Consider the following 16,991-nt stretch of genomic DNA (forward strand, 5'->3'; position numbering starts at 1 on the left):
GAACTGTGATGTTGGAGAAGACTCTTGAGAGTCTCTTGGACTGCAAGGAGATCCAACCAGTCCATCCTAAAGGAGACCAGTCCTGGGTGTTCATTGGAAGGACTGATGCTGAAGCTGAAACTCCAATATTTTGGCCACCTGATGTGAAGAACCGACTCATTTGAAAAGACCCGGATGCTGGGAAAGATTGAAAGCAGGAGGAGAAGGGGATGACAGAGGATGAGATGGTTGGATGGCATCACCGACTCGATGGACATGAGTTTGAGTAAGCTCCAGGAGTTGGTGATGGACAGGGAGGCCTGGCGTGCTGCAGTCCATGGGGTCGCAGAGTCGGACACGGCCTGTCCTCTCTCCCAGGCCTGGTGGGTCCCAGTGACCCACACAGTGATGTCGACCGAACTGGACGAGGTGAGACCCCCCACAGCCCCCACTGCGCCGCGGACACCTCACCTGCCCCACCATGGTCTTGGCCAGGACCTCAGCCCTGCGCGGCCCGCTCAGCAGGTCGGCCGCCTTCAGGAAGACTTGTGCCCGGTCCACCACAGGCTTCAGGTCCCACTCCTTCCTGGCGGCCAAGGCAGCCCCGATGGCTCTGTGGAGCAGGGCCTGATGAAGAGGGAGAGGTTGGGGGCTTCCTCCCACGGCAGGAAGGGTCCCAGAGGGGCGATCTGGAGGTCACTGTCCACCCAGGGAGGAGCCCTGCCTCCCTCCCCCCGACAGTGGCAAACGCCAGGTCCCACAGCCAGCTGGGCCACCCCATGCTCGGAGCCTGCCCCCTTCCAGTCAGGAGGCCTACCAGGTGGGTCTGCATGCCAAGGACTCACTCCATTTCCCCTCGTGGCCTCCCCTGGCTCCCAGAGCCCGGTACTCCCAAATCCACTGTTCAGGGCCTGCAGCCCTTGAGGTCAGGACCTGACCTTGTCCTTGTTGGATCAGAACTGCGGCCAGAGACAGACCCCTGCGGCTAGCACCCCAGCTGCCAAATGCCCTCATCGGCACGTGACGCCAGCACCTTGACCCCGTGCCCTCTTGCTGGCTGATACGAGGTCTCTGCCCTCTCTCCGCGATGCCTCCCGTTTCCCGGGCTCAGCCTTCCCGAATCCCCTCCGCCTCTCCCAATCAGGGCATGCCCCAGCCCTGGCCCTGGCAGCTCTCATTAGGCCCACGTGAGCCCTGGCACACCTGGCCAGGCCAAAGCCGCCTGCCCAGGGACACCCTCAGTGGCAGCCCCCCCACCCCGACCATGGCCTGAGAGGGAAGCAGTAACTGACCTCCACCGCCATGGCAGCAGAGATCGACTCAGCAGACAGGTCGCCAGGGACTCACCTTGTCTGCGTAGCAGAACTTGGCCACCTTGTGTCCATGGTTAAAGGGCTACAAGAAGAGAGCAGGGTGAGGCTGCCGTCCAGGAGGAAGGAGCCCTCCCCGGGCGGGTGGGGACGGAGCCGGGCTCAGAGCTCGCCTGCCAGGCCAGAGTCCTCCACACACTCACTGTCTCCCCTCCAATCCCCAGGAAGTCTTCTCCAGTTGCGTGGGGGCAAATGAGGAGCTCATCAATTTGGGCAGACCACCCCACACATACCCCTTGGATGCCCACTGAGCCTCGTGTGGAATCCTCAGGGCTTTGTTCCAAGTGTTCCCATGTCTTCCTGCACAACACCTCCCCTGGCCTCCCCGGACACCCACCTGCTGTGGACTCCCCATCATAGCCCCACACCCACCTTCCCATCCCAGCTCCCTGGCTGCCCACGGGCACCTGGCCCTCCAAACATCTCTATCCAAACTCAATTCTGCCAAGCCCACACTCTTAACCCCTCCGCCAGCCTAAAATCAGGAAGCATTCTAATGAGCCATGGGCTTTTTCTCACCATCCTTCACCCTCTCCAGTGGTTCGTTCCCCGGGCTCTTGAAGAGGCTCCGAACTGCAGCCAACGAGAATCGCACCTGAACGCTCCGGCCCCACCGGCCTCCTCCCTGCTCTGCACCTGTGGCCCCTCGGCTGGCAGTGAGTCCCCAGCTCATCCTCATCCCCGCAGTTCAACTCAGACGCCACCCCAGAGGCCCGTGGACCACCCCACCATAAGTGGCCTTCACATCCCCAGCCCATCACCTGCGCTTCCCACAGCTCCTCTCACATCTGGAAACCTGCTTGTTTCTTCGCTGACACGCACACCACCCTCACTCTCGCCAAGGTCGGCTCCGTGAGGGCAGAGCCATCTACTGTGTTCATCGCTGTGTCCCAGCACCCAAGCCCCTGGGTGTGGGGCCAAGGCGCTTGGATGGATGAATGGGTGGATGGATGGATGGGTTTTATTATCATGATCTATAAGTACCTCCTGACTCTTTGTGACCCCATGGACTGGAGCCCACCAGGCTCCTCTGTCCATGGAGTTCTCCAGGCAAGAACCCTGGAGTGGGCAGCCATTCCCTTCCCCGGGGGATTTTCCCAACCCTGGGATCGAATCTGGGTCTCCTGCCCTGCAGGCAGATTCTTTACCTAATCTGAGCCATCAGGGAAGCCCCATAAGTACCCCTGCTAGAAAGAGCTGAAGTCACCCTTTTGGAAATTGCCTTCCAACTTTAAACAGGTTTCTAGCTAATAATGCCAAGGAGTAAATCACTTCATTTACATGCCACGGCGCTTACTTTGTGACTGGCTGCACCTCACAAAGCTGGAAACTCCATGTGTATCCCTAACATCAGAACGCAGACACACGTGTGCTCACATTGACACACACACCACCTTAGTGCGCAGCCAAGGTGGCTATTTGCTTTAAGCCTTTCTGGGCTAAAACTGTCCCTGCCGTGACAAGGGATAAAAAAGGAGGGAATGGGGCCTCTGCCTGCAGCTGAAGTCAATCCAGGGGTTCACCCTTAGGTGAATGCAGACTTCCATTCAGTCATGAATCCTGGGCAAGATCCCAGCTGTCACCGGGGAATGTCACTCTCGCCCTTGAACAGACGGACAATTGGGGGCACAAGTGTGGATGCTATTTCTTAACCGTCAAGCCCAGGGACTTGTTAGGAAGAGCAGGCTGTCTTATTGCGGCCCCATTTCTAGCAAAATCCCTGCTGAGAAGAAGGCTGAAGGAGGGTGCCGGAGGGACACGCAGTGCCACTCCAGCTCTAGCCGGGGCTCCAAGAGGCCCGAGCACAGAGGGCTGGGGGTGGTGGGGACCGGGGCGTTGGCTGGCGGCCGGCCCCGCACGGGAGCTCACAGGGGGTCCACTCATGTGGCCACACCTTCCTTCTCCCAACAGAAGCCAGACGTTTGGATTTATACATGAAATGGCCCCATCTTTAGGTTTCGGAAACGAAGCTCCCAGTGGCCGACTTGTACCTGGAGCTCCAGGTGGAAAGCCCAGCCCGGCAGTGGACATGGGGCCTGCAGGGTGACCTGTGGGCATCCTCGGGCAGTGGGCTTTGATGACACGCCCAGACGCCAGTGGGCGAGAAGCAGCCCCACAGAACATCTGTGCGGAGATGAGGACGCGCGTGGGGACACTGCTCGCCACACCGCTGCGGCCTCTGACTCCTCTGGGAGAACTTTCTCTCCGGGCCCAGCCCCAGGAATGGCTGCGCTCCTCCGACTACACAGGTGGGATTATTTCAGGAACGTTCTGGCTAGGGTCAGTGATGCGGTCCCCTCTCCCCTGCGAACCAGGAGGCCTAAAAGTAAGTTTGTGGCCATCTCCAGCAAGCGCCCAAGGCCTCACAGTTTTGTGGCCAGTAGGTCAGAGGAAGAAGACTATCTTGCTGCCGTATGTTAATTAGCACGCTCCTTCTAAAGTCCCTTTAGAAACATTCAGGGTGTGAATGAATTCACTTGAATCAAAGTCAAGGGGCTCTGATGGCAGCCCACTGGTTAAGACTGTGCTCCCACTGCAGGGGACACGGGCTTGATCCCTGGTTGGGGAAACAAGATCCCACATGCTGTACAGGCATGGCCAAAAAATTTAATAAAAAGTGAGTCAAATCAAAGGGATATGGTTCTGAGAAACCTGGATCCATCATCCCTGTTCCATGTCTAACTGTGCTACCCCTGGGGGGGTCACTGACGCCTCTGAGCCTCTCCCACTCTGTAAAATGGGTGGCTAAACTCCTGCTCTTCCAGCCTCCAAGGTGAGTGGCAGGGACTGCAGGGGGAGCTCACGCACAGGTGACAGGGCCTCACAGGTGTGTCTGTGGAGCCTGGGCTCCACCAGGAGGGCTTCTAGGAGGAGGCAACATTTAGCTATGCCCTGGGAGCTCATCTCTGCTGAGTTCATCGTCAGCTAGACCACTGGTTCCCAAAACAGAGCAGGGCTTTGGTGACTGTGTTTCTTTGGAAGAATTATCTTCTTTTTCATTCAAGTATACTGTTTCAGGTGTATAGCAAAGTGATTCAGTTAAACATATATATATGAATATATATATGCTTTTCCAGATTATTTTCCATTAGAGTTTATTACAAGATACTGAATATTGTTCCATGTTATACAGTGAATCCTTATTGCTTCTCTGTTGTATGGATAGTAATGTGTGCCTGTTGTACAGAGAGTAGTGTGTCTCTTGTGTACAGAGCAGCGTGTGTGTTGTGTACAGAGTGTGTGTATTGTGTACAGAGTGTATGTGTTGTGTACAGAGCAGCGTGTGTGTTGTGTACAGAGTGTATGTGTTGTGTACAGAGTGTGTGTATTGTGTACAGAGTGTATGTGTTGTGTACAGAGTGTGTGTATTGTGTACAGAGTGTGTGTGTTGTGTACAGAGTGTGTGTGTTGTGTACAGAGTGTATGTGTTGTGTACAGAGTGTGTGTATTGTGTACAGAGTGTATGTGTTGTGTACAGAGCAGCATGTGTGTTGTGTACAGAGTGTGTGTATTGTGTACAGAGTGTATGTGTTGTGTACAGAGTGTGTGTGTTGTGTACAGAGTGTGTGTATTGTGTACAGAGTGTGTGTGTTGTGTACAGAGTGTGTGTGTTGTGTACAGAGTGTATGTGTTGTGTACAGAGTGTGTGTATTGTGTACAGAGTGTATGTGTTGTGTACAGAGTGTGTGTGTTGTGTATAGAGTGTGTGTGTTGTGTATAGAGTGTGTGTGTTGTGTATAGAGCACCGTGTATGTTGTGTATAGACTGTGTCTGTTGTGTATGGATCAGCGTGTCTGTTGTATATTGAGCAGAATGAGTCTGTTGTGTACAGAGTTTATGTGTTGTGTATAGAGTCTGTCTGCTGTGTATGGATCAGCATGTCTATTGAGTATAGAGCGGAGTGACTCTGTTGTATACAGAGTGTGTCTGTTGTGTATTGAGTGTGTCTGTTGTATATAGAATGTGTGTGTTGTGTACGGAGTGAGTCTGCTGTGTACGGAATGTCTCTGTTGTATACAGAGTGTGTCTGTTGTGTATGGATCAGCGTGTCTGTTGTGTATAGAGCGGAGTGAGTCTGTTGTGTACAGAGCAGCATGTGTCTGTGAAGGGCAGGACCTTCATGGTCCCACGGTTCCTCATGGTTCTGACTGTGCCCTTGCTTCCTGCTCTGTAGGTGGTTAGGGGGTCAGCTTTGTAAAGCGAAGGCACAGCTGGGGGCACTTGCCATTTCTAACCTCCTCATGGCAGGCATGATGCCGGCACCTTTTATGAGAGTCCCCCAAGGTTGCCTTTGGAAGTATTCCACCGGTCCACGGAATTCCAAAGCCCGCAGTGGACTCAAAGGCCCTTTGGAGGCAGAGCCCCCGAGGCGCGTGTTTATGTGCCCGGGATTCCAGGGAGCAGCCGAGCCCCACCGGCCCGCGGGACTTACCGACACCTGGTACCGCACGTCCGAGGTCCAGACCTCCTCGTCCCCCACCACGCACGGGATGGCCTCTGTCCGGCCCTTCAGCTCCTTCAGGGCCTGGGGAGAGGACAAGAGGCCGTGCCATCCCTTCCTTCCCTCCCGCTGCCCACTGGAACCCCGAGACAGGGTCTGCAAAGCGGCCCCGGAGAGAAGGGAGGGGGCCGGGGGCAGAGACACGTCCTCCCGATCGGCCCCACCCTGTTACCTCCTGGCCTGCGAGAAGCCAAGGCCGGTGTTGCCAGCTCGTCCCATTAGGACGAGATTTTAAAAACTCGGTCTGAAATTTATGTGAACTCTCACAATTTTAAAACCCTGGCAGTTAATGGGAGAAACTTTTTTGGTTGTGCCATGCGGCTGGTGGGATCTTAGTTTCCAACCAGGGACAGAGCCCACACCTTCAACAGTGAAAGCACATCCTAACCACGGGGCCAGGAGATTCCCTGGAGAATGTTTTCAAGCACAAACTATCTGCAGACTTGTGACCCCTGACCTGGGACCCCAAAGAGGCCCAGGCAGCCACCCTGCCGCTCCCAGGTACCCCCGTCCCCCGTCCACGGCTCTGCCCAGATCCTGGTCGCTCCCAAGGCTGGGGGCAGAGGTACGAGGGGGTGGGTAGCTCCTGGCGCGGACAGGTCTCGTGGGAGCTGGTGAAGGCTGTCTCCACCAGGCCCTCTAGGCCCTCCAGGGTGCCCCTCCCTGTCCCCCATTACCTTCTGCAGTGCATCTCGCTCGGGACTGCCCTGCGTGAACGCCAAGACGGGCTCGTTGGCCACCTGGAGGGAGGAGACGTGCCTCCAACACAGCCTGGCGGGGAACAGACACAACAGGTCAGCAGCGCCAGCCCCGGCACCCCCATCTCCTTCAGGGGGACCTGGGCTGGCCCAGAACCTTGAAATGCAAACCCATTATAGAACTGGGGGATGAGAACTGGCCTTGGAGTCCAAAACCAAAGTTCAAGCCCACGTCCTGCTACTGTGAGTCCTCAGACACCTGACCTGCCTCCTCCGAGCCTGTGTCTCCATCTCCTAAATGAGAACAACCACAGACACTCACACGGTTGCTTTAACTTGAAATTCATATGTGCAGAACCACGCCTTGGTGTTTTTCACATAGAGACATTTAGTCTCCCTCTATTTCCCCACGAGGCGGACTCTCTCCTAAACAGACCCAAGTTACTCCTTTCTCTAAGTAGAAGAGTCAGCACATCCCACAGCTCAGTCTCATCCGGATGGGAACCAGCTGAGAGCTCCTTGGCACAACGATATGAGCTCCGGTGGGCAAGAACACCCAAGAGCAGGGCCGTGAACTCGGCTTGGGCCGTGAGCCCAGCCATGGGCAGGGCTGCTGTGGGCGTTCAGGGTCTGATTCCCAGGGACTGAATGCCAAGAACTCCTTGTTCTGGAGACCCTATTCACTCTCAACCCCAAGACCTCACTGATCAGTGACCACCAGTGGTGCCGCCCCTAAAGTGCTTGGGGGCCCCAAGGTGGGTCAGTCACCCCACTCGTGGACTGGAGGACAGGGAGCTGGGGGAGGGCTGAAAGGGGAGGCTGGGGTTAGCAGACGGAAGCTGCTGTGTGTGCCTGCTCAGTCATGCAGTCGTGTCTGACTCTTTGTGACCCCATGGACCGCAGCTCACCAGCCTCCTCTAGCCGTGGAGTTTTCCAGACAAGAATACTGGCGTGGGGGGCCATTTCCTCCTCCAGGGAATCTTCCCCACCCAGGGATCGACTGCCTCTCCTGCAGAGGCAGATGGATTCTCTACCACTGAGCCACCAGGTAAGTCCAAGCTATTACCTATAGAATGGATAAACAAGGTCGTACTGTACAGCACGGGAAACTATATTAGTATCCTCTGGTAAATCATAATGGAAAAGAATATTAAAGAATGTATATATATATTATCTTAATGAAAATGGTATATAAAAATACCATTTTATATAACATATTCTTAAATGAAAAACTATACATAAAATACATATACAAAACATTATACAAAATAACATACACTTAAATAAAAAAACCTGTTAATAAATGCAGCCGTAAAATTTTTCAAGAAGAGTCAGTCATTCCAGAGCTGGAGAAACCTCAGCACTAGGCCTTCCCTCCAGGCCTCAGTTTCCCCAGCTATAAACAAGGACAAGAATGCTGACAAAGGCCCCCAAGGACACACAGGGAATGTCAGATGCGATAGAGCCACAGTGGCACCGGAAGGGCCTCACTGGCGGCCTGTGACAGAAATACGGTAATTTAGGTCCTAAACGGAAAAGGGGGCTTCCCTGGTGGCTCAGAGGTTAATGCGTCTGCCTCCAATGCGGGAGACCTGGGTTCGATCCCTGGGTCGGGAAGATCCGCTGGAGAAGGAAACGGTAACCCACTCCAGTATTCTTGCCTGGAGAATCCCATGGACGGAGAAGCCTGGTAGGCTACAGTCCATGGGGTCGCATAGAGTCGGACACGACTGAGCGACGGAACGGAACAGAAACGGAAAAGGACTCGTTCAAGCCCAAGGTCAAGAGAAACCTAGATTCGAGTCCAGAAAAACCCAGCTCTGTCTCCCTGTCATCGCACCGCAGGCGGGGCCCGGGGGGAACGCGCCACAGGCGGACCAGTCGGTTCTGGTCACACGCACCGCAGGGCCCGCAGGTGCCGCAGGCCTCCGGGTGGGGTGTGGGGGGAGCCCGCTGCAGGATGTGATGGCACCCGGGGTGACGGCGGCTGATTTGGGGAGGGATAAGGATGCGGGGTTGACTCACTGGAAAAGACTGATGCTGGGAAAGGTTGGGGGCGGGAGGAGAAGGGGACGACAGAGAATGAGATGGCTGGATGGCATCACCGACTCTGTGGACATGAGTTTGGGTGAAGTCCGGGAGTTGGTGATGGACAGGGAGGCCTGGCGTGCTGTGATTCATGGGGTCGCGGAGAGTCGGACATGACTGAGCGACTGGACTGAACTGAACTGAAGGATGCGGGGGCTGGCTGTCAGCAAGCACGGCAATTCCACGGTGGGGTGAAAGGTAACAGTTCCCCCTGGGTAAGTGGGGGCTGCCTGGTATTGGGGGTCAGGGGCACGGAGACCTCTGCTGGGCAGTCTGAAGCAGCCTGGCCCACCGGGACAGCGTCTGAGGCCGGAGGCTTACACGCGAGAACCAAACGATCTGGCTACAAAGCGTCGGGCACTTTTTTTTCCTTTCTCACTGAAAAGGGCTCTGGGGCTCAGACACCCGGCCTGGGAGGCCTAGAGGAGGGACATCATACCAGGCTGTATGCGCAGGTCGCCGCTGACCCCACCAGGCTGTGAGGCAGCCTGCTCGTCCGGAGGGACAGCAGTGGCCGAGACAGCGACCCTCTGACTGCACGCAGCTGGCCTCCAGTGCGGGACGCGGGCAAGAAGGGAACACTCGGGCTTCCCTGGCAGTCCAGTGGCTGAGACTCTAAGCTCCCACAGCAGAGGGCGCGGCTTCAGTCCTGGGTTGGGGAACTAACATTCCACGTGCCGCCTCGGGGTGCAGCCAAAGTAATAACAAAAATTTAGAAAAAGAAGAAACACGACTGTGACTGAAAAAGCGAAAGTGTCGGTCGCTCAGCCGTGTCCGACTCTGCGACCCCGTGGACTGCAGCCCGCCAGGCTCCTCTGTCCATGGGATTCTCCAGGCAAGATCACCGGAGTGGACTGCCATTCCCTCCTCCAAGGGATCTTCTAGATCCAGGGATCAAACCCAGGTCTCCCACGTTGTGGGCAGATTCTTCACAGTCTGAGCCACCAGGGAAGCCCAAGACGGAAAGGACAAGAAAATAACTAAGGAAGGAGGAGGGTGGGGCCACTTCAGCTGGGGTGGTCAGGGAGGGCCTCACGGAGGAGGTGACCTCTGCCGGCGACCTGGAGGAGGTCTGAGAAGAGCTGGGAAGAGTGTTCGAGACAGGGGGAAGAGCAAGGACAAAGGCCCAGAGCAGGGAGGACAAGTCAGGGAGAGCAGGAAGGGCCCTGTGCAGTGGAGGTTGGGGGAGGGAGGGGGCAGGCCCAGTCTCCTAGGACCTCCCCCCATGAGCCCTGGGGATTTCTCCTCCCTCTCCTCCCAGTGAGCCCCAGCTGCACCCACCACACCCAAGGAAGCTTGCATTCCTCAGGCCCCACCCTGCCCCAAACAGAGGAACTAATGCAACGCGGGGCCAGCTGGGCCTCTGGTGAGCTGTGCGCCCTGGTGCCCGCGTCCTTGGTGTCACAGGGGGACCTCCATCTCCTGGGGTCACCCTACAGATCTGAAGACAGAACGGTGCAGAGCGACAGGTCTGCTCAACGAATGGAGATCCACTACTGCGGTGCGGAAGACTGGAGAGGCTGGAAACTTCCAGCAGCCATGGGTCTCCACATCCTGGCAGGAAAGAAGAGGGCAGCGTCTACCCCCTTCCCCACCCTCCTCCACCTGGAAGGTTCCAGACGCCTCTCTCTGGGCCTTCGTAGCAGTGTGTGTGTGTTAGTCACTCAGCCGTGTCTGACTCTTTGTGACCCCATGGACTGTAGCCCGCCGGGCTCCCCAGTCCATGGGATTTTCCAGACAAGCATACTGGAGTGGGTAGCCGTTCCCTTCTCCGGGGGCTCTTCCTGACCCAGGGATTGAACCCAGGTCTTCTGCATTGCAGGCGGATTCTTTACTGCCACCAGGCACTCAGCAGCAGCAGTGAAAGTCGCTCAGCTGACTCCTTGAGACCCTGTGGACTATACAGTCCATGGGATTCTCCAGGCCAGAATATGGGAGCGGGTAGCCTTTCCCTTCTCCAGGGGATCTTCCCGACCCAGGGATCGAACCCAGGTCTCCCGCATTACAGGCGGGTTCCTTACTGTCTGAGCCACCGGGCACTCAGCAGTAGCACTGAATCACCACAAAGCAGTGAATCAGCCATCACCGTATCCTCTTCAAGCCAGGAGAGAGCAGCCGTGCGCCGGACTGCGCACCAGGAGGGGGGCTGCCCAAGCCTTCTCTGGAGCCCAGGGCCTGGCGGGTGTGAAAAGCACAGGCTCTGGAAGCAGACCGATCCTGGACGAACCCCTACACCTGCTGGAGACCTCACTACATTATCACACTCCGTTATAAAAATGCCGCAGGCCTTTGTTTTCTCTCGCGAAGAATGGGTGACACCATGCTCCTTGCAGGGTCACTGTGAGGATGACAAGCCTTGCTTACTCTTCTTGCTCTTAGCTTTTCCTGTTCTGTGTTCTGTTCTGTTCAGTCGCTCAGTCGTGTCCGACTCTGCGACCCCGTGGACTGTAGCCTACCAGGCTTCTCCATCCATGGGATTCTCCAGGCAAGAATACTGGAGTGGGTTACCATTTCCTTCTCCAGGGGATCTTCCCAACCCAGGGATCAAACCCGGGTCTCCCGCATTGGAGGCAGATGCGTTAACCTCTGAGACACCAGGGAAGCCCCTAAGAAACTGCAAAGGTCTTCTAGAATGTTTACTCCACCAGGCCAGGCTTTCTAAGGCAAACTGGTTCCCAGATACTCCCAAAGAGTCCAGGGGCTCAGCAAACAGTGCTGGAACGAATGTGGCCCTGTGTCCCACCCGGGGCAGAAGCTCAAAAGGTAGCAGCTACCAGTGTGGTTCCCTCCCCGCTCTCCCACCCCAGGCAACATCAAAAGCGGGGCAAGTCTTCCCCAGGGCAGAGGTCCACTGTGACCCCAGGATCACATGCCCACACAGCTGTCTGTCTGTTTGGACGGTGTCTAGGCCCGGGGCCCACTGTCCATTGGACTGTCCATCTGTCTGAATGTAATGTAGGGAGCAGACCCTAGTTCAAAGATCAGCCTCAGAGCCTGAGTCAACTAAGAGCCAAAAATAATCCAGGAATGCCTGACAAGCCTTTTTTCCTCCCCCTTGGCTCATGGGCCCTTTGGGATGACAAGAGCACCCTCCCACTGGCTCGGGGAAGGCAGAATGAAGCACTTGTAAGACCCAGGGCTTTCATAAGGGTCTGCAAGGCCCTTCCAGGCAAGACTGTGTTCCTCGCTTATTCATTCATGAGTCAGCATACGTCTTTCCCACAGGGCAAGGATGCAGAGACAGCTCAGACGGGGTCAAAGGTCTCAGCCACCCATGTGTTCATCGCACCTGGCAGGTGCCTGGCTCTGGGATGCAAAGGCGAGTCCATCCACACCTTAGAGCAGCGCTCAGCCCTCCCGCTTCAGGAAAGAAACATAAGGCAGAGTTGGAATTTGACTCGGTTTCCTCCAACCACCTAGGGTGCCGCTTTTGCTCACCTGGTGACTTCACAGTCCAGACCCCAGCTATCCTGACCCACCCTCTGCATAGATAACCCACCCATCCTTTTAGGATCTGAGCTAAAAAGGCTGCAAGACCAAAACATCTCCTGCAACCGGGAATGTTGAGCTCTGAAATGTATAAAGGGGAAAAGTGACGGGAAGCAGAGGGGCCCTGGCTCCCAGGTCGCCCCCAGGACTCCACCCTGGTCCAAGACAGCATGGGCTTCTGCCTGCACGACTGCAATAGCCACTCCGGCTCCACTGACTCCAAGCTCCTCTTAAAACCACTGGAATAAACAGCCCCATGGCCCACCCAGGGCAGAAGCTCAGAAGGTGAAAAAAGGCTGTGAAAGCCAAAGTCGCTCAGTGTGTCCGACTCTTTGCGACCCCATGGACTATACAGCCCATAGAATTCTCCAGGCAAGAATACTGGAGTGGGTAGCCTTTCCCTTCTCGAAGGGATCTTTCCAACCCAGGGATCAAACCAGGTCTCCCGCATTGCAGGCAGATTCTGTACCAGCTGAGCCACCAGGGAAGCCCAACCAGCCTGTGTCCCACACAGGGCAGGAGCTGGTATCAGCTACCAGTTTTCAGACTTCCCTGGTGGCTCAGACAGTAAAGCGTCTGCCTACAATGCGGGAGACCCAGGTTCAACCCCAAGGTCAGGAAGGTCTCCTGGAGAAGGAAATGGCAACCCACTCCAGTATTCTTGCCTGGAGAATCCCATGGATGGAGGAGCCTGGTGGGCTACAAGTCCAAGGGGTGGCAAAGAGTCGGACATGACTGAGCCACTTCACTTCACCAGTTTTCTTAGTTTTAACATGAAAACGTCATCAACACAGAGAGACAGAAGGTAAGTGCTCAGCTCAAAACTACTCAGTGGCTTCTCATTTCTTCTACAATAAAGAATCAGAATCCTTACTGAAAAAAAAAAAAGAATCCTTACTGAAGCCTCCAGGCTCATTTCCCATCCTCCCACCCCCTCCCACCTGGTCAGCCGTAATCCTGCCATTCTGGTATTCCCTCCCCTTCCCTCACCCCCTCTGCAAGGGATACTAGCCTTGCCCAACCTGGATGGGGCCCCTATCAGATCACCTCACAGACGACACCCCTCATCACACAGCTTGGACTGTGTTCCTACGCTGCCCAGACCGTAGTGCGCATCTAAGGAACATCTGAAAACAGCTGGACACCAGGCCCCCAGGACCGGACTCCTGGAGGCAGGTCCCCAGAAGCTGGAGAGGGGGCAACCAAGGTCAAGCAGAGGACTAGAAAGGAAATTGCCCTTCCTTCCTTCAGCTTCGGGGCTTTTCAGCTGTTATCTGAGACCTGATAAGACCAATTCTCCTAATCGCTGAGATAAGGGGCTGGGGGTGGAAGAGAGCGGAGAAAAAGTGCAGAGCCACGCCCGAAGCTCAGGATAAGCTGCCCTGGAAAACTTCAAGGAACTTTTCTGAAGCATTTATGGCATGCCTCGTGTGGCGCTAAGTGATTACCCGACAGATATACTACCCTGCAGACTATTACTACATCCATTTGATGGACAGGGCTGGGGGGAGGAAGCTGAGGTTCAGAGAGTAACGGCTCGCAGTCACAGCTCACGGAGTGACAGAGCACGACCTGAACCCAGGTTTCCTCACTCGGGAGACCCTCTCTGGCAGAAGCACCTGGAGGGCTTCCCTGGTGGCTCAGCGGTAAAGAATCCTCCGCCTGCAATGCAGGCTTGATTCCTTGTTTGGGAAGATCACCCACTCCAGTATTCTTGGGCTTCCCTGGTGGCTCAGACGGTAAAGAATCTGCCTGCAGTGCGGGAGACCTGAGTTCGATCCCTGGGTTGGGAAGATCCCCTGGAGGAGGGCACGGCAACCCACTCCAGTATTCTGGCCTGGAGAATCCCATGGATGGAGGAGCCTGGCAGGCTGCATGCAGTACACGGTATCACAGAGAGTCGGACACGACTGAGCAAGTAAACAACAAGAGCGTGGAGTATCTCAGAGACCCTGATGGGACAGGTTCCTCCTCTCTTCCCGCCCTGAGCAAAGAGGCCGCCCCAGGTGGGGAGTGACTTTGGCCAGGGCCACACGGGTGTCTACCAGCCCTGCCACCTCAGCCCAGGGCTTTCAATCCATAGCGATGCCCGCTGGTGGGTGAGGAGATCGAAATAATGCTGGAAGCGATGTAAGTTTTCTAGGTGCCGGCCGCTCTTTTTTTCTGGCTGTGCCATGCAGCATGTAGGATCTTGGTTCCCCGACCAGGGATTGAACCCAAACAATTTTCTGGCTCCGGCACTGGGAGCACAGAGCCTCAACCACTGGACCACCAGGAAAGTCCCAGTGCTGGCCGCTCTTCACAGCGGGTTTAGCATACGAATTCATTTTCAAGGCAGCTACCATTACTCTTTCTTTTCCACATGAGAACAAGGGGCAGCGAACAGGTGGGGCCAGGATCCACCCAGGGCTGTCTGCTGGGCCACTCCAACAGCAACCGTTGAGCACCAGCTATGTGCCGAGCCAGGTGCAGGGCACCAGAAGCCAAGTCCCCCAGGCCTGAGTGCTGGTGCTGGCTGCGGCCTGAGTGGGGATCTTCACAAGTTTAGAGGCAAGTATTCCGATCACTAGAGGTTCTACTTCTTCCTTTACTCAATTTATTCACAGAAAACACACTGGGCCCCAGGCCCCCAGCAAGCCATCTGTCACTTCATCTCTAATCCTCGGGCTTTGCTACTGCTATTCAGTTGCTAGGTCACGTCTGACTCTTTGCGACCCCACGGACTGCAGCACACCAGGCTTCCCTGTCCTTCACCATCTTCCAGAGTTTACTCAAACTCATGTCCTTCGAGTCCTGGTGCAACTCGGCTGTCAACAGGACCACTCCCATTTCACAGGCAGGGCACTGGGCCAAAGGACAGAAAGCCACAAAGCACGGGGTGAGCGCAGGTTCACCGGAGGAGGGCACTCAGGCAGGAAGCACTGACCTGGGCACTGTCTAGAGACACGAAAGGGCAGAGTATGTCCAGGGAATGGTGGGACGTACCAGGCTCCTGGCCAGCACAGCATCAGGCGGGCTGGGACAAGCACTAGGTGGTTTTGAAGTTAGGAAGACTAGGCAGGCAGAGAGGCTGAAAGACAGCCAAAGTTACCAGGAGTCCTGCAGGCGAATTCCAGCCCACAAGCTCCCTAACATTGCAGGGCCAGGCTGGAGTCACCTCTGGACCCCGGCACCCAGTGAGGTCTGATACGAGAGTGTATAAGGGACAAATTTCAACACTTACTGTAAGTTTCCTAGGTGCCCAGTTTAATTCTTTTATTAAATGTATCAGTTCAGTTCAGTCGCTCAGTCGTGTCCGACTGTTTGCGACCCCATGAATCACAGCACACCAGGCCTCCCTGTCCATCACCAACTCCCGGAGTTCACTCAAACTCATGTCCATCAAGTCAGTGATAAATATGTATCTTGGCTCTTTCCAAAGAGAATTTGCAGAGACTTCCCTAGTGGTCCAGTGGTTAAGAACTCGCCTTCTAATTCAGCAGACGTGGGTTTGACCCCTGGTCAGGGAACTAAGATCCCACATGGCACAGGGCAACTAAGCCTGAGTATCAACTAGAAAAAGCCAGAGTGCCACAACATAGACCCAATGCAGCCAAAACCAGAAACAAAAAATTTAGAAAACAAAAAAACCAAAGATTTTGCAGAGGACGCCCATGACAAAGTTAATGAAAGAGAGAAAGGCAGTTAGTTGGGAGCTCTGGTGTTTACTAGCTTAAGACCCTGGACAAGTTTTCCTTAACTGCCACAGGCCTCAGTTGTTTAGTCTGTGAAATGGGGATAATAACACGTACATCATGGGGCTTCCCTGGTGAAGTCGGTAAAGAACCTGCCTGCCAATTTGGGAGACCTGAGTTCGATCCCTGGGTTGGGAAAATCCCCTGGTAGGGGGCATGGCAACCCACTCCAGTATTCTTGCCTGGAGAATCCCCACAGGCAGAGCCTGGTGGGCTACAGTCCACGGGGCCACACAGAGTTGGACACGAGTGAGTGACGAAGCATAACACCTACGTCACAGGTTGCTGAGGAGCTAAATAAAATCATCCACATAAAAGGTAAACGGCAGCACTGAGTGACCATCCCTGGCCCATCCGTAAAGGCAGCTGTTCATGGTGACCAGCTCCCAGACTGGTTGTGATAAATTTCTGTTGACAAGGAAGGAATCACATGATCATTCTTTCATTCACCAAATGTTTGCCGAGGGCTTACCAGGTGCCAGTCACAGTTCTAGGGCCTGGGGACATATAATAAGGGAGGTAAGTCTTAACTGAAAAAGCAAGCTACAAAAAAGTATCTGCAGAGGAGCCCATTTTCATGCTGTTTTTCTAAAGCATATACATTCCTGGACCATGAAAAGGCTAGGCATCAAAAGTAACAGCATGGCTACCTCTTGGTGAGCTGCCAGGTGACCTTCATCACCTTTTTTTTTTGCTTTATCTGTACTTTGTACAGTGGACTCATTCTAATTAAATACAAAGAAATTGCACAGTCAAGAGTGTGTTTAGGGACTTCCCTGGTGGTCCAGTGGTTAAGAATCTGCCTTGCAATTTAGGGGTCAAAGGCTCAATGCCTGGTCAGGGAACTAAGATCCCACAAGCCACAGAGCAACTACGCCAGCACACGGCAACTAGAGAGTCCATGTGCTGCAATAAAAGATCCCACGTGACACAGCTAAGACCCGACGCAGCCAAATAAATAAATAAACATTTTAAGATAACAATAATAATGGACCACCACTTCAAAAGTCCCTTGGACTGCAAGGAGATCCAACCAGTCCATCCTAAAGGAAATCAGTCCTGAATATTCACTGGGAAGGACTGATGCTGAAGCTGAAGCTCCAATACTTTGGCCACCTGATGCAAAGAACTG

General features: G+C 54.9%; 1 protein-coding gene across 1 annotated transcript in view; it reads right to left on the minus strand.

The window, feature by feature from the left end:
• The window catches only part of ALDH4A1 (aldehyde dehydrogenase 4 family member A1), a 33,410-nt gene that overhangs the window by 13,307 nt on the left and 3,112 nt on the right, over positions 1-16,991 (minus strand). The window contains exons 2-5 of the mRNA XM_088843057.1: positions 6,528-6,621; positions 5,782-5,874; positions 1,327-1,374; positions 451-606 (exon numbers count right to left, since the gene is read on the minus strand). Of these exons, the coding sequence (XP_088699183.1) occupies positions 451-606; positions 1,327-1,374; positions 5,782-5,874; positions 6,528-6,621 (391 nt within the window). The remainder of the gene's footprint in view (positions 1-450; positions 607-1,326; positions 1,375-5,781; positions 5,875-6,527; positions 6,622-16,991) is intronic.

This window comes from Moschus berezovskii, chromosome 2 (assembly GCF_049115385.1).
Source record: "Moschus berezovskii isolate FMDL1 chromosome 2, NW_MosBer_1.0, whole genome shotgun sequence".
Lineage (NCBI taxonomy): Eukaryota > Metazoa > Chordata > Mammalia > Artiodactyla > Moschidae > Moschus > Moschus berezovskii.